Source organism: Pristis pectinata, chromosome 32 (assembly GCF_009764475.1).
Source record: "Pristis pectinata isolate sPriPec2 chromosome 32, sPriPec2.1.pri, whole genome shotgun sequence".
Classification (NCBI taxonomy): Eukaryota; Metazoa; Chordata; class Chondrichthyes; order Rhinopristiformes; family Pristidae; genus Pristis; species Pristis pectinata.
The window spans coordinates 7,269,781-7,296,837 of NC_067436.1; the positions used below are offsets into that span (position 1 = coordinate 7,269,781).

Here is a 27,057-nt window from a genome sequence, read left to right on the forward strand (position 1 = left end):
GCAGCAGGGAAAATCTAATTAATTACAGGTCAATGAATCCAACATCAAGTTATTGGGAAAAGTCTGAGGGACAGGATTAATCTACACTTGGAAAAGCAGGGATATTCAAAGATCGCACTGTATTGTTGGAGGAATATCTTGTCATTGAATTTTTTGAAGATGTCACAAAAATGTATTGATGAAGGCAGTATGGTTGATGCAGTCCACATGGACTTCAGCAAGGCCTTTGACAAGATCCCACATGGGAAACTGGTCTAAGAGATTAGAGCACCTAGGATCCAAGGCAAACTGGATCCAAAATTTCCTTAATAGGCGAGTTGTTTTTGCAATTGGAAGCCTGTGGCCAGTGTTGTTCCACAGGGAATCATGCTGGGACCCTTATTGATTGTGGTAGACATGTGATTAGTAAATTTGCAGGAGACCTGAAAATTGGTGGTGTCGTTGATAGTGAAAGGATCAGTGGAAGGCTACCGGATGAAACTGAGCAGTTGGCAAGATGAGTAGAACAATGGTTAATGGAATTTAACATTGATTAATGTGAGGAGATGCACTCTGAGAGGGCCAATAAGGGTAAGACACACAAATGAATGGTAGGGCCCTAGGATGTATTGAGGAATAGAGTGATCTTCATCCCTGAAGGTAGTTGCACAGGTAGATAAGATGGTGAAGATGGCATGCAAGATACTTGCTTTCATTAGCTGAGGTATAGGATATAAAAGCAGAGATGTTATGGTACAACTTTATAGAACATTGGTTAGTTCACAGCTGGAGTATTTGTACAGTTGCGGTCACTACACTGTAGGAAGGGCATGTCTGTGCTGGAAAGTGTGGAGAGGAGATTCACCAGGATGTTGAGTTTTCAGTTATGAGGAGAGACCTGATGGACTAAGTTTATTTTCCTTGGAGAGAAGGCCAAAAGGGAAGTTATACAAAATGAGGGGCAAAGATGGGCTAGTCAGTAGGAAATTTTCTCCCCCATAATAGAGGCATCTAAGACTAGAAAGCATTGTTTTAGGATAAGGGGTGAGAAGTTTAGAGAGAATCCAAGGAAGACTTTTTTCCACCTAGAGGGCTGTTGGAATCTGGAATACACCTCAAATAGGTGGTGGAGACAGATCCTCTCACAACATTTAAGTACCACCTGGATGAGCACTTAAATTACCAAGGCATAGAAGGCTATGGACCAACTGCTAGTAAATGGGATTAGTAAAGATGGCGCCTAGTTGTCAGCATGGACATGGTGGGCCGAACAGCATGTTCCTGTGCAGCATGATTCCATGATTTTATACTGTAGAAGCCAATATTTTTGGTTCTGGTTACATCACTTCCTTACTGTAAATATAAAAATGTTGTGCAACTTTAGAATGCCACACCAAATACAATCAATGCTTGGTTTGCGTACTAGTTTCATTCCAACTGAGCTTTACTAATCGTCTTTCCCCAAAATAGTTCTATATGACAATTTTGTTTTGGGAAAGGAAGGGTGAGCTAGGGATGCAATCATCATTTAAATACCTCAATATAACAATTCCAATCCTGGGGCTTTAAAAAGTGGGATGAAACTACAAATGATATTTTTACATGTTATTTGATTTCCATGGAAATGAATCAACTAGGCCTTCATTCTGTTTGGTATCGAAAAAAATTGGTTTTGGGAAAAGTGCATTTGTGAACAAAGCTTTAGATCTAAATACAGGCCACCCCCAGGTAACGAACGGGTTCTGTTTTTACAGAGGTCCACAGGTCGACTTTGTCCAGAAAATACACAGAAATCACTCAATATGGTAAAAATACCTCCACAGTAAAGACTGGCATCAAAAGCACACAAGATATAAGAAACAGTTACTAAAATTGGAGTGAGAGGAAACTCATTCTGCCATTCATAGGAATGAACGTTTGTATTATATCAGACTTTTGAATTTAATAATATTATGGAAACTCGTGTGTAGGGAGCTGTCCATAAGTCAGGCGTTCTTATCCCAGGGATGGCTTGTAATTTATCTAATTGTGCACAACTGACTCCAGGATAGCCAACTGGAAGAAATGCACGTTTGAGTCAACTCTTTTGACCAGAGATAGTGAGCGGCAGAGTATGATCATGACAAAATGGAGACAAAATATTGGCCAAGATTTGAGGAGCTTTTTGAAAACACAAGTCTCTTCACACAAGAAGTGGCAGATGACATCAATACATACCTATGGAATATTGGTTGAAATTCAGCTTATAATGATGGGGTAAAAATCTCCATCCAGAGATCACAAGGATCTAATCTGATATAAAGCAATTTAAATTCATATTTTAGGCACAAGGGCTAACAATACAGAAATCAGCCTAACTAAGCATTAAGAAATTTCACTTATCAGTCATTAGCTGCCTGGAATGAGAAGTGGAAAGAGAGTCACAAGGTTAGACCAAGGCAGATGCAGATGTTGATCCCGCTTCTGAGGCTGCACAGGTTAGAAGGAATTCAGTTATAATGACTGATGCCGTCTTTGGTAAGAGTTCTATTTCTTTGCACTGACCCAAGATAATAACAAGAATAAAAAGTATAAATAAACTCAAAGTTTTATACATATACCACGAATATTGATAAATTTCAACACATGATGTTAGTTCTATTACCTTTTCACCTTGAATAAGACCTGACAAATTCCAATGTAATTTGAATTTACTCACCGGTGCTTCAGCATCATCGGTAACCCGCTGGTAATGGCCTGCAAGACTTGCATAATCCTGGAATTGTTGATAGCATTCTAAACATTTTAACCCATGACGTATTAATCTAAGTGAATCACAGTGCAGAGGCATTGCAGGATGACCGAAAGCTGAGCTACCCATTCCAATTACTGTCAAATTCCCATCATCCGGGCCAACAGCAGAGGTCTCATCCTGGGCAAGAGTACCTGACATCACTGAAGAGGTCACTGGGGTTGTTGAAAACATTTGGTCTGAAGGAATTGGCTTCATTTGTAACTGAGAGCACTGCATAACAGCACCTTTGCCCTTGTGTTCCCGTGCATGCAATAGCAAACTGCATTTGTTAAAAAAGACTATAATTTTGGAACAATGGCTGCACATCATCTCAATATGAACACTTCGTCGCTCATAATGTTGTGATAAACTCTTTTCTAGGGCAAATGCATCTCCACATTCTAAACAGCGATAGCCACGAGCTGGCATGGATACATTACTGTTTGCTGGTGGTTTAAGGTTTGGAGCATAAATTGGCACAGGATTGGTACCATTTAATAGTTTGTTAAAAGCTTCAACTACAATGCTTTGAGCAGAAGTAGGAGATTCATTATTCTGTGGAACCACATTCTTGATTTGCTGTACCAGTGGCACTGTGACTACCTGAGTGGCAATCTTTTGTTGGCTCTGTCGCAAAGTAGTGGACCTTGCTGTAGCAGTGGCAGCAACACTGTGTGGAACCAAGTTGAGGCTTGCCAAATGAACAGCTTTCGGCAGGAGATTCGTACTGGGGACATTTGAAGATTGCTTTAACCCCATCTGCTTCTGTAGTTGGACTACACCAGCTGCCTTCATTATGGCACTGCTAGCACTCTCAGGTGATATACTTATAGCCTTCAAGTTGCTGTTGCCATTTATGTTTTCATCAAACATTTGGGTAGCAGTCCCTTTAACTGATATATTATTCAGTGAGCTGACTGCATTAGCTATGTTATTAGTTAACAATGGCTTCTTTACATTTTCCATTGCTAATGAAGCATGGGTCTGAGATGGTGCACTGGTCACAGGGCTAGATCTTATGCTCAAATCCTCAGTTAAAGCCATTTCAGTCACTGACTGTTCAGGTGAACTCCTCGACTCACTTTGTTCAGAGTCTGGCATTACCCGGGTCACGGTCCTGGTAATTTCACCGGAAGATGTTTTAATGGTTTTGATCCTTACTTTTGGGATGGCTGGCGGTGAACCTGTTGCAACGTAAGGGGATCCTTTGCCACTGTAGTCACTGGATACACTTCTTGGGCTATCAGATTGTTTGTTTGTCATTTTCTTCACTCCTTCCATAGGACTTCTTGGACTCTTTGGTGACTTTGCCATTTTGGGGCTGCCCCTGACACCATCCTTCAAACTCAACAAAGATTCTTTAGAATTTTCCTTGTGTTCCTCCTTTGGGAACTCTGATGTTTTTTTGGCGTTAAGAGCTACCAACGCTGCTAAACAAGAGGTCAGTTTTGAATGAGCTGACTTCAGACGCTGGCGGGGTGGAACAGAAGAGCACAAGCTCGATTCCGGAACGTTGCAGGTCTTTGGCTCTTCTAAACTATTATTATGCAGGTCACATGAAGACTCCAAGTTGTCAAATAAACTGCTGTTTTTGTCAAAGTCCTTGGTCTCTTGCACTGCTTCTTGAGATGCAGTATTTGTTGAATTTGCCTTTTGTCCTAAAGGCACCTCCTTCATTTTACAGTTTCTAATTTCGTTTGCTCTGTCTCGTTTTTTGGAGTATTCATCAAACATGCTCAGCTCTGTCACAACTTGTTCAGGGTGCTCTCTTGTATTGTTCATCAGTGAACTATCTGTAGAAATATACAAGCCTACAGAACCAAGGTAAGGCCCCTTGTCTGCTTTAATATTGTCCACAATTCCAGCATCTTGCATGCCTTCTTCTGGCTCTGGGCTAGAAATAGGACTAAACTGACTGAATGTTGGTAGGGCTTCTGTCCTTGGTGTGTCAAATTTACTTGAGTAGTTTCTGGAACTATCTCCATTGATGAAGGCAGTGACCATTTTGTTGTAATTATTGGAATCGGAGGTAATATCAGCATTTCGAAACCCATTTTGAAGCAGATTCTGTCCGAGCTGATGGCTATCCTTCTCAGTGATAGATTCAAAGGATTCCTGTCGACTGGTGTTCTTAACAATGACACTTACTACTGGTACGTCAGGTATGGTGTGATGTATAGACAACTCATCTATACCCATCCCTGATTGCTTCAGATGACCTTCCGATTCCTCACTGCTTGACTGGATAGCCTCCTTGGCATCGAGGTCTGGATCAGGAATGTCAAAAGCAGCTAGAAGGTCATCAAAATCTGGGGTCTTCATGTCACCCATGATTAGAGACTTTGAAAAACCTTAAAAGGAGAGCCAGAAGACACTATGTTAGTTACTTATAATTACATCTGGTGCCATCTGTCCACCGTCCCTCCCTTATATGGTTCCACCCATCAACTACCAGCCTCTGTCTCAGCATTCCCCCTGCCTCACCTGGCTTCGAATGCCCATCATACACCCCCACCTCCTCGAGCTGGTTCCGCCTATCGCCGAACAGACTCAGTTTCACCCTTCCCTTTCACTTCCATATACTGGTTATTTTCCTTCTATGCTCAATCCTGAGGCAAGGTCTCGAGCCAAAACCTTGACCATTCTTTTGCCTCCACAGATGCTGCTCGACCTGTTGGGTTCTTCCAGCAATTTTATTCTGCTCCGGATTCCAGCATCTGCAGTCACAACTTAACTGTGAAAATAGTGTTTTGGATCCTAAGCCCAACACTCTTTTGATGTGACAACAGAAAGCAGCAAAAATCTACTGCAATACTAGGTTACAAGAACTAAAAACTAGTGTGATTGATATACTAACCTACAAAACCAATTTCCTATACATCTCAATCTTCAAATAAATTTTGATTCCCAAATATTTTGTGGTCCTTAGGAAGGAAAATACTGGTTAAAACAATGCAGCTTTTCTATTGTCAAATTTTACTTCTCTAGAGACATGATAGTAAATCTGCTTATAGCAAAGACTTCTATCTAAAACGTAAGAAGGACGATAGCATGGATCACACCTACATTCATTTTTATTGGTTTGATAATTGTACCAAAATATTTTGCATTTACAGTAAAACATGTAAATTAGTTCTTGTAATTATAAGGTCCAGGAACATGTGCAGTCATTCCAATCTCCCACATATCTGCAACAAACAACTGGCAAAATGCCTGACTGCAACTCTGGCAATGAGCAAAATTTATTTTTGAGAAAGAGAACAACTAAAAGGATCTTGGATTAATCATACAATATAAAATTTAAGGGCGTGTTGAGTTGTGGTTAAGAGGGAACCAAAAGCAATACCCATATTTTCTTTCACAGAAAATAACAATGCAATTCACAGAATGCTTTTGAATATCTCCTCCTCCAAATCACGTTACAGGTGACACCCGCCTTATGCTAGGGTGGGATTGAATTCCTAGAAAATGGTCCATATTGAGATTTTCCGTAATGCGAAGCAATGTTATTTGTGCATGCATCAAGCAACACGTTTCTTTGTGTTTATTTATACCCCCCCCACCCCCACCCCACATACATTCTACGAGCAAATTTTATTCTGTTTCTCTGGGGAAAGTGCTAAATTGGGGGAAGGCAAATGACAATGTTATTAGGCAGGAGCTGGGGAGAGTAGACTGTGAGCAGCTGTTATTGCATGTCTACATCTGACATATGGGAGTCGTTTAAAGACAAGCTGATCAGAATTCAGGACCAGCGTGTTCCAGTAAGGATGAAGGACAAGGATGGCAAGGTTGGTGAACCTTGAATCACAATGTTGTAAATTTAGGCAGAGAGAAAAACGAAGCATTCAGGTTTAGGAAGTTGAACTCGGACAGGGCTCTTAAGGAATATAAAGGAAGCAGGAAAGAACTCAAGCAGGGAACAAGGAGGGCCAAAAGGGGACCATGTAATGTCCTTGGTGAGGAGACTTAAGGAAAATCTGAGGGCATTTTATACATACATTATAAACAACAGAGTAGTTAGTGTGAGAGTAGGACCACTCAAGGATGAAGGAGGGAATTTATGCCTGGAGCCAGAGGATGTGGGTGAGGTACTAAATGAGTACTTTGCATCAGCATTCACCAAGGAGAAAGACATGGAGGATAGTGAGATAAATGTGGAGTATGCTAGTAACCTCAGATATGTTGAGATCAAGGTGGTGGTGGTGTTGGGTCTGTTAAAGAGCATTAAGGTGGATAAGTCCCCAGGGCCTGATGGGATCTATCCCAGGTTATTGAAGATGCAAGAGAGGAGATTGCTGGGGTCATGACAGGTGATGTCTTACAAATTTGATTGTTTTTTTTTGAGGTGACGGTGAAGATAACTGATTAGGATAGGGCAATAGCTGTTGTCTACTTTGATAAGGCATTGAACAAGATCCCTCATGGAAGGCTGATCCCAAGATTAAGAATCATGGGTCCATGGTGACTTGGTAGATTGGATTCAAAGTTGGCTTGGCCATAGAAGACAGAGGGTATTGGTGGAGGGATGCTATCTGTCTGGAGGTCTGCGACCAGTGCTGTTCCACAGGGATCGGTACTAAGACCTCTATTGTTTGTGATATATGGATAGTGAAGAAGGTTGTCAGAGGATAAAGCAAGTTATACATCAGCTGCAAATATGGGCAGAGAAATGGCAGATGGAGTTTAATCTGGGCAAGGGGGAGGTATTGCATTTTGGGAAGTCAAATGCAAAGGAAAAGTACACACAATAAATGGCAGGACCCTTAGGAGCATCGATGTACAGAGAGATCTTGGGGTGTGAGTCCATATATCCCTGAAAGTGGCAACACAAGTAGATAGAGCAGGGCAAAGGCAGCATATGGTATGCTTGCATTCATTGGTTGGGGCATTGAGTACAAGAGTCAGGAAGTCACGTTGCAGCTGTATAAAACTTTAGTTAGGCCACATTTGGAGTACTGTGTGCATTTCTGGCTGCACATTACAGGAAGAATGTGGATGTTTTGGAGAGGGAGCAGAAGGGGTTCACCAAGATGCTGCCTGGATAAGACATGAGTATTAACTAAAAGGAAGGGTTGGACAAACTTGGATAGTTTTCTCTGGAATATCAAAGGCAGATTGTTTATAAAATTATGAGAGGAATAGATAGGGTAGAAATGTCAAAATTTTAAAGGACAGTTTTAAGGTGACAGGGAGAAAGTTTGATGGAGGTATGTGGAGTAAGTTTTTTTGGCGCAGAGAGTGGTTGGTGGCTGGAATTTGCTGTCAGAAGTGGTAGTGGAAGCAGACACCATAGTTGCAGGGAATGGAAGGGTATGGATCACGTGCAGGCAGACAGATTTAGTTTAATTGGGCATCATGGTCGGCACAGACATCGTAGTTCGAAGGGTCTGTTCCTGTGCTGCACTGTTCCAGGTTTATCTCAAATTGTTGGTAGTGATTTGTGAATCCTGGAAGAGCAAGTTTCCGTTACCCGAACAGCTGTAATGGCGGGGTCACCTGTATATTACATATGCAAGAGAGAAGAAACCAGCTTTGGAAAAGATGGCCTTTTTGCGTAAACACACATGAATAAAAAGCCTTCCCATTCACACACATCCAAATATAATCTTCAGGAGAAGCTACTTAGCATGCAAACTATTATGTGGAAAGATTAATATTTGAAGAGAAGCTCAGAGTTCTATCACTATTCCCGAGCCCAAACTGGGTCACGTTAAACAAAATAACGACTACAACCTATGAAGTTCTATTCTCTACACAGTCTTACTGTGAAAAGCATTCTATAAGTCAATCATCTGTCCTTTACAAAGCATTTTGGAAAAGAGAGTTTAAAAAAATGTTACGTCTTTGGAATGCAAGAGCTTACTGTAATGCCACAGGATGAAGCATGAATTACTCATTGCTAAGGCCAGCCTGCAACCAAGATTGCCCATTTCTACCTCAATGCCACCACTGCCTCAGCTGATCTGTTACTGAAACACTTGCTCATGTCTTTGCTACCTTTGGACTTCAAGCCAATGCATTTCCTGGCTGGCTTTGCACTTTCCATCCTTTGTAATTCTGAGTTCATCCCAAACTGCACCCATCACCAAAGTTCCTGCTGACCTACACAGGCTTCTGATTAAAATTCTCTTGAGTTTTTAAATCTCTCCAAGCCTCACCTCTTGCTCTCTAATCTCCTCCAGCAAAACATATGCACTTCCTCAATTCTACCCTCAAGCATTGACTGTTTCACTTTCAGCTCCACAAGGCCCTAAGCACTTCTGTTCCCTCCCTAAACTTCCTTCCTTATTTAAGGCCCTCCTTAAAATCCAAGTTTTGACCAAACTTATCATTGCCCTAATATCTCATGTTCATATTTTCTTCAATAACATTTGTGAATTGCCTTGGGTCAATTAATTAAAAATGCTTATAACCATGGTATCATTATTAAAAGTTTCTTTCAAATCAGCTCTCTGTATATATATTTTCAACTTTCATCTGAATGCATCCAAGGACAATCCCTCAGAACGCCTAACAGATTTTAGTTTGAAAAATTGCCAATAACTGATATTCTTTTTCTTACTCAAAAGGCCTGACTTTTTTTCCTTCTCTTTTCATGCGACAGAAAACACTGCAGGTGACATACTCAGTCTAGTGGCCAGAGACGTGGCTAAGAATAGCAACTTGGGAGAAATGAGAATCAAATCCACACAGAACAAAGTAAAAAAAACTCTTAAAAACGGAACTTCATCACCTCACGTGCTCCATGACTAGAAATTAACTACTTAATCACAATTTTGTATTTTTTTAAAAAAAGTATCTCAACATTAGGATTTCCATCAGTAGAATGCACTGGCAGCAAATGTTACCAACTAGTAGTTAACTATAAAATTTACTGACTGGAAGGTGTGTGTGTGGCGTATACATAAAGAGGTGGGGGGAGGGGGAAGCTAATGAAATTGCAGATTAATACACTTACAATTAAAGTAAATTTGTTTGGAGGAGAAGGAATGAAGAGATATTAATTGGTTATCCACAACCAAGTCATAGGGTACAATTTGCTGAAACAGTGTAATTCGAGATGTATGCTGTTAATTGGGCATTTTTAACTCCCATTGCTTTATACTACACCCATGTCAAGAATTGCTGGAAAGTTAATGATGAACCACAGATTTTGCTCATGAAGAAATCCATGGTTTATTAGATAATAAGATAAGATTTCTTTATTAGTCACATGTACATCGAAACACACAGTGAAATGCATCTTTTGCGTAGAGTGTTCTGGGGGCAACCCACAAGTGTCGCCACGCTTCCAGCACCAACATAGCATGCCCACAACTTCCTAACCTGTACATCTTTGGAACATGGGAGGAAACCGGAGCACCCAGAGGAAACCCACGCAGACATGGATTCACATGGTAAAATAAAAAGCTGAGAACAGATATCATAACTGAACATAAATGAACCGTATCTTAGAATCACAATCACAGTGATACAGCATGGAAACAGCACCATGAGCCCAATGAGACTACACTAATCCTACACCAACCCCATTTTTATTCTCCTAACATTCCCATCAACTCCTCTAGATTTTACTACTCACTTATACACGAGGGAAAATTTACTGTATCCGATCAACCTACCAAATCAGGTCTTTGGGTCAAGGGAGGAAATCACAACACCCGGGGAAACCCATAGGGAGAACATGCAAACTCCACACTGACAGCACCAGAGGTCAGGATTGAACTTGGGTCACTGGAGCTATGAGGCAACAGCTCTATCAGTTGTGCCACTGTATTGTTAAGGTCAGGGTCTTGTGCAATGGCCTTAAACCAACTTTTATTTTAAAGAAAAGGTTGCTTCAAGTTAGAAAATTGTTTTTAAAAAACAAACTTTTCTTCAGGAAAAAAGATAGACTCAAATGCTGGATCAGATGAGGATCTGTTATCCTATTACATAATGTGTGTTTTTGTCAAAGGTCGATGACTCCTCACAACCTGTACAACTAAGCATTTAAATAAAACAAACCATTTTTGATCTGCAACACTGGCCTCTACTCAGACACTGGAGGAGAAATTCCAGGTGGATATTACCATGCTAAATTAATAGCTGTTACATTAAAAGGATGACAGCAAAATTTTATCCGGACTTGTACATGAGATTTAATATGTCAAATTCTCATGAGACATGAAATTAAGGTTAGTGAGACATTGTGCAGTGAGGAAGCAACACAGTCAGAGTTATACAGCACAGAAACAGGCCATTCAGCTCAATTCATCTAGAGTGACCAAGGTGCCCACTTAAACTAGTCCCATTTGTCCATGGTTGGACCATATCCCTCTAAACCTTTCTTATCCATATGTCTTTTAAATGTCATTATTGTATCTGCCTCAACTACTTTCTCAGGCAGCTTCTTCCATATATGCACACCCTCTGTGTGGAAAAACTTGCCCCTCAGATCCCTCTTAAATCTTTACCCTCTCACCTTAAACATTATTTCCTCTAGTTTTTGGTTTCCTTTCCTTGGAAAAAAGACTGTGCGCATTCACTCTATGCCCTCATGTGGAGTTAGGCATTATGGAGATGGGCAAGGGAAATAGTCAATATCAACATAATTTTTGACCATTTGCTACTTGCAGTACCCGAGTCATACAGCAATGGAAACAGGCTCTTCGACCCAACTGCTCCATGCCGACCAAGATTCCCATCTAAGCCAGTCCCATTTGCCCACGTTTGGCCCATAGCCCTCTAAATCTTTCCTATCCATGTACCTGTCCAAGTTGCATCTAATTTAGTATATAATTTTCCTAAGTTGTCTAGCCATTTGTTCAGGAGAGTGCTTCACATTGCTATGAAAGCTTTGTAAATAATTTACAGTTTGGTGCAAGTAACAAAAAATTGTGTTGGAATAACCTTTAACAGTGTGATGGCAACTAAAAGTCTTAACCAAGATGTAATGAGTAATAAAGTCAAGAACAATATTTCTGAAGATATTATCTCAACTAATATTTGGTGCTCAGTAAAGCAAATGATGATGTTCTGTTTTGAATATGGTATTCTAGTATTGTCCTATGCCAGTACTCCTCAGCGCTGAGTGCTGATTCATCATGGTGCACTTGGTGCTCCAGTCCAAGCATTCACAGGTATGTACCCTACAGTACTTTAAAAGAGACATTTATTTGTGCTCTGTACTGGAGTGCCAAGAACCTGGCGAAACCCCTGACCTCCATGATGTTGTGTGTTGGTGAACCAGGAACCTGCCCTACTCTCTGCTGGCATTTACTCAGCAACAAGTCATTCTAAGGCTTGGTATGGATGAACTGCCTGCGAGGGCTGGGGTTGGGTGGGGCAGGGTGAATGGTGCAGCCATTTAATGCAACCAAACACTAGTTGAGATAATATCTTTGGAAATATTGTTCTTGACTTTATTACTCATTACATCTTGGTTAAGACTTTTAGTTGCCATCACACTGTTAAAGGTTATTTCAACACAATTTTTTGTTACATGCCCCAAACTGTAAACTATTTACAAAGCTTTCATAGCAATGTGAAGCACTCTCCTAAACAAATGGCTAGATAACTTAGGAAAATTATATACTAAATTAGATGCAACTTGGACAGGTACATGGATAGGAAAGATTTAGAGGTGGGGCTCAGGGCTACATTCCAAGTCTCCATCCTCTGTTTGGTTGCACGGAAAAATCTCCAGTTTGGAGCGAGCTATGATAACAAGTTCAATGGCATTCACCAGTAGCTTCCATAACATCCAAAAGGTGACGATGAGAGAGATCCTCACCTTTGGGAGATCTGGCAACACATGAAGCAGCTGCTGCTAGTCCTTAGCAATGGCTCACATTCAGCATGCTGGTCAGGGGTTCACACTGGGTTCCCAGCACAGCAGTTCACTTCAACAAGAAAGGCTAAGGTTTGCATCATATTCAGGGCACAGCAGTGCTGTTAGTAATGCAGCTCTCTCTCTCTCTCTCTCTCTCTCTATATATCTATATCTATCTATATATATATATATATATATATATATATATATATATATATATATATATATATATATATATATATAGATAGATAGATAATGCTACAATAACATTTTTCATCACCGATTCCATTAACACAAACTGAGCACTAAGCAAGGTAGCAGTCATAACCAATACTTCCCTTCAATCCCTTTGCATTTTCTCAAAGGTGAAGCTCAAGGCCAAGAACATAGCCATGAGATGCAAGTTTCCTTGCTCATCTCCACTTGGTGCTTTCATGCACTATGGCATCTCTCAGTAGCAACCTTAATCTCATGTCTCAAGAGAGTTTGGCATTTGAGAAACTCAGGCAAAATTTCTATGCTATTTAGTTGAAATGTTCTGTCCAGCAACAAAAATACAAAACAGGAATATATCAAACTGCCTGGTCACATAGAATGCCATTACAGAGCATCTTAGTGCGATTTCACCTTGTTTTACTTTATACCTACATTGTTTGTAATTATCAAATAATACAATTCAAGAGTGTTTAACTTTGCTATTATTTAGATAATTGATACAAACTGAAACACTGCAACCTTAAATAGTACTTATCCATGAACATATCTAACTATGATAAACCTAACTATTGCAATAACAGATTTTTAAAGGTTGCATGAAGGTCAGTAAACAGTACATGGTTGGTTTGTGTTATGTCACCCACCCAAGTGGGAGCATAAATTTAAAAAAGATATTTATACCAGGCCTTGTGGTATAGTTTCTTCCACCCCCACTTTCCTGCTGTGAACAAAGATTTCCCAAGACAAAGTAAATGAGGTGATTTTCAAATGCTGAGACAAGCCAATAATTGTTCACATTTTGTAATATTTCAAGGTATAGTGTCAATGTAAATTCCTTGAACAGCAATTACCTAGGCCATATTCCTGTAAAGCTGGTGTGATGTGACCATCTTTTTTACGTTAAAGGATTACAACTCTTCTGCCAAGTTCCTTTTTGCTGAATTTTGGAAGAGGACAAAACATAACACTTGTACCTCACTTTATGACAATTATACTCATTCCCACATAAAGTCATCTCGTTACACCAACCTCTGTTTTGCCCCCCAAACTTCTCTCTCCTTATTCTTATCCCTCCCCCTACCCAACAACATTAACACAAGTCTCCGACAGAGCAGGAGACTGGCATTCCTTCTTTTGGCTGCACTCAGTCAGAGGCTGCTTACCACTTAGCAATCCAAGTGCAGTGAAAAATCCAGTAGAGCCTGGAACATTGGGAGACGTCTGTCTGACAATGCAAGGGTTGGGAGTTATGACTAACTGCTTGTTCCAGGCTGGACAATCTAGGCATTTAAATCAAGGTCCTGTTTGTCACCTGTGATGCACTCAAAAGATCTCATGGCATTATTTTGAAGAGAAGGTTTTCACATGTACCTTGGCCAACACATTCTTAATCAGCATCAATAAAACAGTCTACACATTGCAGTGAAGCAAGTAGTTTTGAGCAAGAAATCATCTTAATTTGAGATATAGGAATCTTAGTTCCCATGTTTCATATTCACAACAGTAATTATAATTCAAAAGCATTTAATTGGTTGCAAAGTAACGTGGCAAGTTCTTTAACATTTATCAAAACCTAAACACTTTACACATGAACGTTATTTCTTTTTTTATTCTTTAATGGTCCTTTGACTGATTCCCCAGGATGAGATCATTTGTAATATATCCATATTGCCTTTCAAACCATGTGGCTATGCAAGAAAACCAGAAAATTTGTGATAGTTGTTGAGCAGTATAAAAGAAACATTTATTCATTTAGGTGAGGGCACTATAAAGTGACAAATGCAAATTATGAAAGTGCAATCTATGCCATAAGCCACATGTTTTGTACATAATTTCCTACAGCTGTATTTCAATAATGGTGCATTGATGCTACTCATTCATTTACTAGTTGACTATCCTCACTTACCAATAACTTGCCCTTGAATACCTGAAATTGGGCTACCGTTCTTACACAGCCATATCTGTTATTTACATGAAATGTCCATTACTAATGGAATGAAATGCAGTTTGTTAGTGGAAACCAACAATGATAAATGTAGAGTCAGAAATTAACTCGAGGATATTACAAGCTCATTGAATACTAGATATTTGATAACCATTCAGTCAATACAAGCAGCAATGGAGGGGTCAAGAATAATGGGAAAAACATGAAAATTGATCCTATGCTTGTGGATGATTTTTAGAAAACTAACACATAGATGAGGAAGTATGGACATAAAAATGGACTAAAATTTCTTTGAACTGGGGAATGAAGGAAATGTGTTGGTGAGGTGGGCAGAGAATGATGGGCTAGAAGGCCATTTCAAAAACTCCTCACAGGTTGACAAATTGAAGAGATGGTGCACCAAAGTTAGTCACAGAAGTTGCCATTTGACTTTGGTTATAGTCATTTCAGTGAAACAGTGGGAACAGAAACCTGGTTCCATTGTGTGCTAAATGCAAGTAAAATTCAGTGTTAAGTTTGCTTGCACAGCACATTAAAACCATTAGTATTTAATGGCAGTTAAGGAACCAAATATCACATTGAGATGCTCAGTTTGAAATGTAAATGTTAATTCAAGAGATAATCCGAAAATTACCTTTCAACGTTGAGGCTACATTTGCCATACTGTGGACACATCCAGTTCACCCATTTTAGAAAGGATATTAAGTTATAAGAGCTCAAAAGAACCAGGAGATTAATTACACGCGAAGAGAAAAAATGAGAGCAAAATAAAGCTTGACTAGAGTCAGAGGGGTTATGAGGACATAAATTGGCATATTCTCCTGCAAGGTACATAATTCAAACAGTGGTAGCATTAAATTTAAAGCAACTGAGACATCGGAAAGATTCTGGCAAAATTTTCAGTATAACCTGTTATTTTGGGACTTATTGGAATGGAAACTATTGGGTTTAAAAACAAAAGAGCCATACAATTCACTAGATTTGGAAATACATCAAGATAATCTTGAAGGAAGTTGGTTGCAACTGAATCCTTACTATTTTAAAGACTTCAATGTAATACAAGAGCTTGATAAACAATTAACTTCACAGCTTGACATTACTGGGCCTGATCAAGTTGATGGATAAATGACTCGCTGGCTGTTATATACAGAATCACCAGTTTGCTGAAGAGCCTGCAAGTGTGTTCTGGTCATCCATGCCTAAACACAGGAGGCCAGATGCAGATAGATCTGACCTCTCATTTCTCTGCTGGACTTGGGCGGTTCCATTACGTATTTGGCCAAGTGGCCAGACACACTTTATATGTGGTCCCTCAGCTTTACACCATGCACACAATCATTTGAAAAGAGTCACAGACCTGGATGGAGAAGCTAAGTGGTTTGCATTTTTAAAAGCAAAAAACTTTAAATATACACCAGGTGAATCAGTTTCAAGTGATTATTTTATTATGTATTTTGAATTGTTTCAAAATATTTTGATGAAAGGCACAGTGAAATAAAAACAGAAAAGGGAAATATGAAAAAGGATTTTGGACCAAAAACCTTAACTGTTTCTCTTTCCACAAACACTGCCTGGCCTGCTGAGTGTTTCCAGCATTTCCCATTTTTATTCCAGATTTCCAACATCTGCAGTCTTTTGACTTTTAGAAATAGTGGAAAACACCTTTGACAGTACAATCAGTGTGGGTTGCCAGCAGGGTCTTAGTTTGTCATTTGCAGGATGGTCTTTGCTTGCCAACTGCTCTGTCTTGTGGTATAGCTGTGGTTGACTTCACTACTGTAGCTATACTGTGTGGCCATGGTCACCTGCGATTTGAATGGGAGATGCAGGCTGGGTTGAGAGCAATACGCTCATGTATGTTTTGTTTTTGTCTCTTTGGCTAATACAGGTATGGGTGATGTACTGCCAAAGAATTCTGAAAACTGCAGTGCCAAGTCTGAATCCACAGACCTTTTTTTGTAAATATAAGTAATATGGCAGTGTACACACAATCAGACATGAACTGAACTTTCTTTCGTTGGAATGCCAACATTCAGATCTTGGAAATGGCTTGGGAAACTACCAGCTTGAGCCCATCTTTCCGTCAACAGATGTTTTGGCAAAAGATTTTCAACTTTAGCTTCATATGCTAGAAGCTGCAATTGAGCATCTCAATGAGTCAGGGGAGTGGGTGGAGAAAAAGTATTTTTAGAAGATTCTGGAACTATACAGTCTAAAAGAAACAACCGGTCATCAAAAACATGATTGGATTTCGGTAGTTGAACAACAGTTTTGGCAAGTTACAGAAATATTAGACTGGCAGCCAAAACACTTTAGATGCTAAATTTGAAAACTTCAATCTGACTGTTCATTTTCCTGTAAATCAAATAGGCTTTCCCCAACTCACTGGATGAAGTCAGTTATTTGCTCACCATGAGCTTATTTCCATTACAAGCTTCTATGATGCCAAGATTTAGATACATGTCATATTTATAGAATGAAACCAATGAAAACCATCCTATGACCTCTGGATAAAACTCATCTTCCAATGAGTTTCTGAAGCCTTTCCACAATCAATGAGGCACATCAAGAGTGTGACAGAATACTCTTCACCTGTGGATAAGTCTAAGACTAGGAGCACTCAAGCAGCTTGCTCGTATCCAAGGCAATGCACTCTGAATGATTATCAAACCATTTAGCACCTTGAACATTCATTCCTTCCACCACCATAGTTTCAGGGTCCGTCAAAGACAAAACACATGGCAGTGACTTGCCAAGGCTTCTTCGGCAGCACTTTCTAGCTCAATGACCTCTGCCACCTTGAAAGGACAAAAGCAAAAAGGTGCACTGGAACACCGTCACCTGCAAGTTCCTCACCAAATTGCACACCATTCTAATTTAGAAATATGAGCCCAGGAATCAGGAGCAGTAATAGGTCACTCAGCCCCTGGAGCCTCCCCAGCCATTCAACAAGATTCTGTCCACTTAAACTGCAAGTTCTGGCAACTTTTCATCCCCTTGTATATCACGAATCTACCTACCTCTGCTTTAAACATAATCAAAGACTCTGCCTTCACTGCCTTTTTAGGAAGAGAGTTCCAAAGACACTCGACCCTCAAAATGTTTTCGTTCATCTCTCTCTTAAATGGGCAAACCCTTATTTTCAAATAGTAATCTCTACTTCTAGATATTCCATCAAAAGGAAATATACTCTCCAAATCCACCCAATAAGATCCTCTTGGATCTTGATGTGTTTCAATCACCTCACTCTTCTAACTCCAGAGGATACACGTCTAGCCTGTCCAACCTTTCCTCAGACGACAAACTGCCTGTTCCAAATATCGACATAGTAAACCTCCTCTGAACTGCTTCCAATGTATTAACATTTTCTACAAATAAGGAGGTCATTACAATGCTCCAATGTGGTTATACCAATGCTCAATATAACTGAAGCATAACCTCCCTACTTTGCATTCGATTCTCCTCACAGTAAATAACATTGTCAGGTTTCCCATTTCCTGTACAGGTAGTTCCACTAAAACATGCGTTTTCATAATGTGAATTGGTTATGACACGATTGATAGATTAGGGAACACTTATATTAGTTGGACTGCATTGGTTATAGCATGATCTTGATCGGGAAAACCTAAATCTGTGCTTTGAAGGCAACTACAGCCTATTCTACTAATAACTTGACTTTCTATAAAGCAAGGTTTCTTAGGAACGTAACAATTGTGTTATAGCAGAACTACCTGTACTTGTAGACTAGTCCTTTGCAAATCGTGCACTGGAACACCCACAACCCTCTGCATATCAGAACTCTACAATCTCTCACATTAGATGATATGCTTCCTTTTCATTTTTCTTGCCAAAATGGGCAATTTCACAATCCCCACATTATACTCCATTTGCCAGATTCTTGCCCACTTAACCTATTTTTATCCCTTTGTAACCTCCTTAAGCCCTTTTCAGAACTTTCAACTTTCCAACCTATCTTTGTGTCATCAACCTCATTAACCATACCTTCACTGCCTTCATCTAATTCATTTGTATAAATTGTAAAAAAATGATTAAATATAAATGGTAAAAATATATATAGTTTTCAATATCCCAAGATACACTAACCAACAGCAGAGACAGCCTCTTCACCACAGAGACCACAGAAGGCCAAAGCAGAGCAAACCCAACTTCTTGCAACCTATTAGGGAATGGCATTAAATACTGGCCATGCCAGCAATGCTCATGTCCCATGACTGAATTTAAAAAGCTACAGATTACCTAGTCTTCCTAGAATGTTTAACTCTCAAATACAATTAAATCTCTCAGAGAAATGAACAGCCTCATAATCCAAATAGCAGAACTAAACACAGCAACATTCCCCCTGAAACTGCACAAGAAATCATGCTTCTCCTTAACAGACAGTGAGCATATTTTTGTGTAAATTAACCTGGGACACAATTTTACCCATGGTCCAAAGACATGAATGTTAGTTATTAAGGGTGGATTAAATCATAGAATATAAAACACTCTCCTTAGCCATTTTTACCATAACACCTACATAGATTCTGGGAGACTGACATTTGTGCACTGGTGTCCTGTGTTCAGCGACTCGAGTGAATGGGGTGGATACAATCTGAACATGTACCATCAGAACCCGAATGCCAGATTCTCTGAATCCATCTATTCTAGACGCCCTTGAGAAGGAAACTTATAATCACATCTATACTTGTGTCTGAGAGCAGAAAGGAATTGCATATATGGAGTGCTATTCACAAACTTGGATGTCTCAAAGCACTTTACAGCAAATGAAGTGTGATCATAATTTTTTTAAATGCACAAGAAGATTCATATACTAGATATGTTTTTCCTGTGAACCTGGATATTACTGGAGTTTCTCCATTTGAAATTCTGTAGCAACAAGATACAAATGAGCTACAGTTTGCCAAATAAGCCCTCAACAGGCAAGGAATAAGAGATTTGTACACGATATTCAGAAAATGCTGCACTCTTTGGCATCAAACCTTTTCCATGTTGCATTTCAAAATTTAAAAAAAATTATTTATAATGCTACCAATCTCAGGACAAGAGAAATCTGCAGTATCATCTCCAGCGATCTGATTTTTAGCCAATGTATAATGGATATAGTCAATACAATTATGCGGTGTTTTTATTTAAAACTTTATTTCTTCAGAATAAGTTCAAGGACCTTACACCTGTACTGGATCTCCAGATTCCTGTCAAACTAGAACAAAAAGCAGAACAGGGTAAAGATTGAGTTTTGACTATTCAGATTGCCCGCAGTTAGGAAAGGTTAGAAGTTCCAAGACGATTTTATTGACCTAATAAACCCAGATAACTTGACAAAGACTCAACTAGCTTCTGGCTATAGCAGGAACCTACATCTATGGAAATTCAATCAGTGAAGTTATCAATTGATTAACCTATTATGAACATACACAGGAAAAGCTAATGCTCCAACTGTGCAGAGATGCAAATTTTGGACATTACAAGAATTAACACAATTTATCAGTGGAAGAGCTTAATGGAAGGCATTCTCAAAGTGCTGCTGTTGTGCAAGTTTTGGGTAGAATTCATGCTTGCAATCCCCTTAATCTCAAGACATTGTTTGAAATAATTTCACCTCCATTTTGAGAGGGAGAAGCTAAAATCAGATGCATCGGTATTACAGTTGAGTAAAGTTAACTACAGAGGCGTGAGAGAGTTGCTGGCCAAAGTTGATTGGAAGGGGACCCTAGCAGGGATAACAGTAGAGCAACAACGGGAGGAGCTTCTGGGAGTAATTCGGAAGACGCAAGCATCATTTCATCCCAAAGAAGCAGCAGCATTCTAAAGGGAGGATGAGGCAACTGTGGCTGACAAGGGAAGTCAAAGACAGCATAAAAGCAAAAGAGAGTGCATACAATGTTGCGAAAATTAGTAGGAAACTAGAGGCTTGGAAAGCTTTTAAAAACAAACAAGGCAGCAGCTAAAAAAGCAATAAGAGGAGAAAAGATGAAATATGAAGGTAAGCTAGCCAATAATATAAAAGAGGATACCAAAATGTTTTCAGATATATAAAGAATAAAAGAGAGGGAAGAGTGGATATTGGACTGCTGGAAAATGATGCTGGAGAAGTAGTAATGGGGAACAAAGAAATGGCGGATGAACTGAATAAGTATTTTGCGTCAGTCTTTATTGTGGAAGACACCAGCAACATGCCAGAAATAAGAGAAAGTCAGGGGGCAGGAGTGAGTGTTGTCGCCATTACGAAGGAGAATGTGCTTGGGAAGCTGAAAGGTCTGAAGGTGGATAAGTCACCTGGACCCGATGGACTACACCCCAGGGTTCTCAAAGAGGTAGCTGAATTTCTTCAGGCATTAGTACTGATTGCAGGAATGGTTCCAGAGGGCTGGAAAATCACAAATATCACTCCACTATTTAAGAAGGGAGGGAGGCAAAAGGCAGGAAATTATAGGCTGGTTAGTCTGACTTCAGTGGTTGGTAAGATGTTAGGAGTCCATTTTTAAGGATAAAGGTTGAGGTACTTGGAAGCACATGATAAAATAGGACAAAGTCAGCATGGTTTCCTTAAGGGGAGATCTTGCCTGACAAATCTACTGGAATTCTTTGAGGAAGTAACAAGCAGGATAGACAAAGGAGAATCAGTGGATGTTGTTTACTTGGATTTTCAGAAGGTCTTTGACAAGTGTGCTGCACATGAGGTTGCTTTAAGATAAGATATCTTTATTAGTCACACGTACATCGAAACACACAGTGAAATGCATCTTTTTGCATTGAGTGTTCTGGGGGCAGCCCGCAAGTGTTGTATACAAGACAGGAGCCATGCTATTAAAGGAAAGGTACTAGCATGGATAGAAGATAGGCTGATTGGCAGAAGGCAGAGAGCAGGAATAAAGGGGGCCTTTTTTGATTGGTTGCCTGTGACTAGTGGTGTTCCTCAGGGGTTGGGGTTGGGTCTGCTACTTTTCACATTTAGGTTAATGACCTGTTTGACGTAATTGATGCCTTTGTGGCCAAGTTTGCAGACGATACAAAGATAGGTGGAGGGGCAGGTAGTGTTGACGAAGCAGGGAGTCTGTAGGAGGATTGGTACAGCTTGGGAGAATGGGCAAAGAAGTGGTAGATGGAATACAGTGTAGGGAAGTGTATGGTCATGCACTTTGGTAGAAGGAATAAAGGCACAGACTATTTTCTAAATGGGGAGTGAATTCAGAAATTGGAGGTACAAAAGGGACTTGGGAGTCCTAGTGCAGGATTCCCTAAAAGTTACCTTGCTGGTTGAGTCGGTAGTAAGGAAGGCAATTGCAATGTTAGCATTCATTTCAACAGGACTAGAATATAAAAGGAAGGGTGTAGTGCTGAGGCTTTTTATGGCATTGGTCAGACCACATTTGGAGTATTGAGAGCAGGTTTGGGCCTCATATCCAAGGATGCATGTGCTGGCATTGGAGAGGGTCCAGAGGTTTACGAGAATGATCACAGGGATGAAAGGGTTAACATATGACGAGCATTTGATGGCTCTGGGCCTGTACTTACTGGAATTCAGAAGGATGGGGGTGGGGGGGATGGATCTCACTGAAACCTTCCGAATATTGAAAGGCTTGGATAGAGTGGACATGGAGAGGATGTTTCCGGTAGTGGGAGAGTCTAGGACCAGAGGGCACAGCCTCAGAATAAAAGGATGTCCCTTTAGAACAGAGATGAGGAGGAACTTCTTTAGCCAGAGGGTGGTGAATCTGTGGAATTCATTGCCAGAGACGGCTGTGGAGGCCAAGTCATTGGGTATATTTAAAGCTGAGGTTGATAGGTTCTTGATTAGTAAGGGCTTCAAAAGGTTACAGGAAGAAGACAGGAGAATGTGGTTGATAGGAACATGATCGAATGGCAGAGCAGACTCAATGGTCTAAATGGCCTAATTCTACTCTTATGGTCTTTTGTGGCTCTGGATGATCATCTAGCATTCATTCCATTACAACGAGAATGAATTAACTAATTGCAAACTTTTGTCCAAATCTGTTTTTCCTAACTTAATTATGTAGCACTTAATGCTCATGCATCTAAACAGAATGATTTATGGCTGGAACTGTCACATTGATAGTTGATTTTTTTCACAAGTACAACTTAAAGAGATAAGCACAGATACAAATAACTGTCCTGGATCCTCTTGTTCATTTTTAGAGGTTCAGTGATTGTACAAATATTTACCTCTTGCTTCCACAAGAAATGGAAAAAGTTTGGGATGATGAGCAGATTTTAATTTCTGCAGTCCACAGATTCTTTTAGAGTTATGGAAATAACACTATTGTAGCAACTGCTAGTAAACCTGCTATATAATTGACCCAGGCAGAAGCATATAGATGGGGGTGAATATTCAGGATTGTGGATGGGTGTCAATCATGCAAACTGTTGCAGCTGAATGGTACTAAGCTTTTTGAGTTACGTTAGAACCGTACTCATTCGTTAGCCACTGGTAAAGCTCCCAAAGACTGGAAGATGGCTAATGCCGATCTATTGTTTAAGAAAGGAAGCAAGGACAAGCCAGGGAACTACAAGCCAGTCAGCCTGACATCAGTAGTGGGGAAGTTACTGGAGGAAATTCTGAGGGACAGGATCTACCAGCATTTGGATACAGAGAGTCTGATTAGGAGGAGTCAGCATGGCTTTGTACAGGGAAAGTCATGCTTGATGAACCTTTTAGAGTTTTTTTTTAAAAAGAGGTAACCAAAAAGGTACATGAGGGTAGGTTAGTGGATATTGTCTATTTGGACTTTAGCAAAGCCTTGGACAAAGTTCTGCATAGTAGGCTGGTCTGGAAGGTTTGGTGCCATGGAATCCAGGGAGAGTAGTTAGATGGATTCAAAATTGGCTCAGGAGGTAGGAAGCAGAGGGTGGTGGTTGAAGGTTGTTTCTCAGAATGGAGGCTGGTGACTAGTGGTGTGCCGCAGGGATCGGTGTTGGGACCCTTGTTATTCGTTATTTATACAAATGATTTGGATGTGAATGCACAAGGCTCGATCAGTAAATTTGCAGATGACACGAAATTAGGAGGTGTTGTTGATAGTGAAGGAGATCATTGTAGATTACGGAGGGATCTTGATCAGAGGACTGGCAAATGGATTTCAAAACAGACAAGTGTGAGGTGATGCATTTTGGAAAGTCAAACCAGTATAGGACTTGTACTATTAATTGTAATGCACTAGGGAGTGTAATGGAACAGAGGGAACTAGGAGGACAAATGCATAGTTCACGGAAAGTGGTGTCACAGGTAGATCGGGTGGTGAAAAAGGCGTTCGACACACTAGCCTTCGTTAGTCAGGTCACTAAGTATAGGAGTTGTATCGTTGGTGAGGCCGCACTTGGAGTATTGTGTACTGTTTTGTTCACCCTGTTACAGGAAAGGTGTGGTCAAAGTGGAAAGAGTGCAGAAAAGATTTACAAGGACATTGCCAGGACTAGAGGGCCTAAGTTATAGGGAGAGGTTGGCTAGGCTAGGTCTTTATTTCTTGGAATGTAGGAGAATCAGCAGTGATCTTATCGAGGTTTACAAGATCATTAGAGGCATAGATTTAGGGTGAGAGGGGACTTGAGGGGCAATGTTTTCCATGCAGTGGGTGGTGAGTATATGGAACAAAGAAGTGGTTGAAGCAGGTACAATAGTATTACTTAAGTGCTTGAATAGGTACATGCAGGGGCAGGGCTTAGAGGGATATAGGCCAAACACAGAAAATTTGGACTAGATGCGTGGGCGTGGATTCATTGGGCCAAAGGGCCTGCATCTGTGTTGTATGACTCATCCATGAAGTATTCCATCGCACTTCTGACACGCCTTGTAGATGGTGGAAAGGCTTCTGGGATTCAGACAATGAGTCACTTGCCAATGGATACTCAGCCTTTTGAACTGTTCATAGTCAAAGTATTTTGTGGCCAATCCAGTTACGTTTTTGACTAGTGGTATCCTCCTGATATAATGGCGAGGAAGTTAATGATTGTGATAGATGGCCAGACTTTCACTTGTTGGAAATGGTCACTGCCTGGTATTTGTGTGCTATGAATGCTACCAACCCCTTATCAGTCCACATATCTTGATCACACTGGATGTAGGTAAAGAATGGGTAATTTGCCACACTGTCAGGTAGTTGCTAGTGCTGTAGCTAAACTGCAACAATTTGGTTAGGAGAGTAGCTGGTTCTAGAAGATGTGTGCTGACCTGCAGCTAGGATGTTGTCTGTTCTTTGCCTTATCCGGTATTCCCAACTGTCACTTAGTTTCACCATGGAGTGAACAAAATGGCTTTTGTGATGATGGGAATCTTAGGAGAGAAGACAGATGCAACATCCACTCACCCCTTTTGAATGAAGATGTTTGTAAATGGTTCATGCTCATCTTTGGTGAGCATGTGCACTGGGGATAGTGATATTCTTGCAGCCTCCTCTTCCCAGCAGCTGTCATTCAAGACAGAATGTGGCAGGGGAACAGATTTTTGTTTGGATCATCTGGTTGTGGAATTTCTTAGCTTTCTTTTGTATTGTTTTTGATATTTGTGTTACAGCTGTGCCAGGTTGGGACTACATTTTTAGTTATACATGGTGCTGCTCTTGACATTCCCCTCTACACTCCATGAACCTGGGTCAGCTCCTCAGCTTCACAGTAGAGCAAGGGAAATTGCAGGTCACAAAGTTAAAGATCATGGTGGAATATACCTTTGTGGCTGTTGCTTGGCCACAACACTTCATGACTGGTCACCTTTGCTTTGTCAGTCCTGACTCTATCCCATTTGGCATCCAAATCATATTCTCCAGAACAATTTTCCAAATGTGTAAATTTAACAACTTCTATCACCCAAATCCACACCTGAAGATCTTGGAGAATTCTTTCCAGCGATTCTTCACCTCCCTGACACTAAATCTTACACTGTTAAATCTCATTTAGATTTAAGGAAGCAGTTTCACTGATGTTCTGAACCACAAAAAGTGCTAGATATAGAAGACTGGAATACCATGAATTTGCTATAGTATTTACAACTAAAAATTTATAGGTATGGCTGGCATTTATTTACATCCCTAACTGATATCCAAAGGTGGTGAGCTACCTTCTTGAACAGTTGCAATCCCTGATGAAATGCAGGTTCTTCGGCATCATCTAATTTGTTATTTTAATAACTCTCTTGCAGTAAATCCAATGATATCAATTATAGAGCAATTCAAGATAAACACATTTAGTGTACAAAAGAACAAAATCAACTTAAGACACCAATGCAGTAAGTGTAAAAAGTGCTTGCTACCTATTCCCTGTGCCTGCACAAGACAATTAATTGCACACATTTTACTCATTGTGTGGACAAAGTCAAAGCTGACAATTCAGCTGCACACTCATTTATGACTCAAGATGCAAGGACTTGAGAAAACACGATTCATTTTTTTTACCAGAATTGTTTTGGACTTCCATAATGAATGCTGTAAATGGTGGTTACTTAAGAGCTGAAAGACATGTTGGAGAAACAAAAGCCAGAATTCTTTGCCTTTTACATACTAGGGCACTCTAACGTTGTTGCCTTTGAAAAGTCAGAGAAATATCATACATGTTCAGTACAAATGTCATACATATGTGAAAATAGTTTCTTCGTTGCTCTATCATGCAGCTGCACAATTACTGTCCAACAGCTTACATGTTACTTAAATCACTGAGGACATAATAAGGAACGATTGAATTGCAGGTTTTCTCTTTTATGATGAATGGGAAATATACTTTTATACAAGGATCTACCACCACCTCTCATCGTCCAGGCACCTGGAATAGTGTTTCAGCTTTGACAATTAGCCATTTCTGATTACACCTTCCATAAATAATACTATTGTGCAAATTATGAACATGAAGATGCAACAATTCCTGAAAGGCAATTTTCAAATTTATTTAATGTGAATTAAAAGTTCAGATGGATACCTTACAATCTGGTGTACTACTACCACTACGACAACAACAACAAAGACACCATGAGACACTTTCACCCTGCAGGTCTGAATTCATTATTACTTGTGTTACCCCATCAATATCTCAATTTTCCTCCATAAGATCAACAGCAAACACCATTTAGTATGAATTATGACAAAATAAAAACCACCAAAGCTAATATTAACAGAATCAAATGATTGAAAAATTGCAAATTTCTCAATTAACCTCCATGCACATGCTGCCTTCAATCCCTCTGCTGCTACAGGTTGAAACAGTCTGGCATTCTGTGGTTTGCCAACTTCCGTGGTCTGAATATGTCGTACTGATCTATACTAATTAACCAGTTCCGAGATCTAACTAAGATCTAAAATGCACTAA

The 27,057-nt window shown here is 40.0% G+C and overlaps 1 protein-coding gene across 3 annotated transcripts in view; it reads right to left on the minus strand.

Moving 5' to 3' along the window:
- The window catches only part of znf592 (zinc finger protein 592), a 143,821-nt gene that overhangs the window by 48,006 nt on the left and 68,758 nt on the right, over positions 1–27,057 (minus strand). For all 3 annotated transcript variants that reach the window (XM_052042609.1, XM_052042611.1, XM_052042608.1), the window contains one exon: positions 2,678–5,103. In XM_052042609.1, the coding sequence (XP_051898569.1) occupies positions 2,678–5,083 (2,406 nt within the window). In that variant the 5' untranslated portion in view covers positions 5,084–5,103. The remainder of the gene's footprint in view (positions 1–2,677; positions 5,104–27,057) is intronic.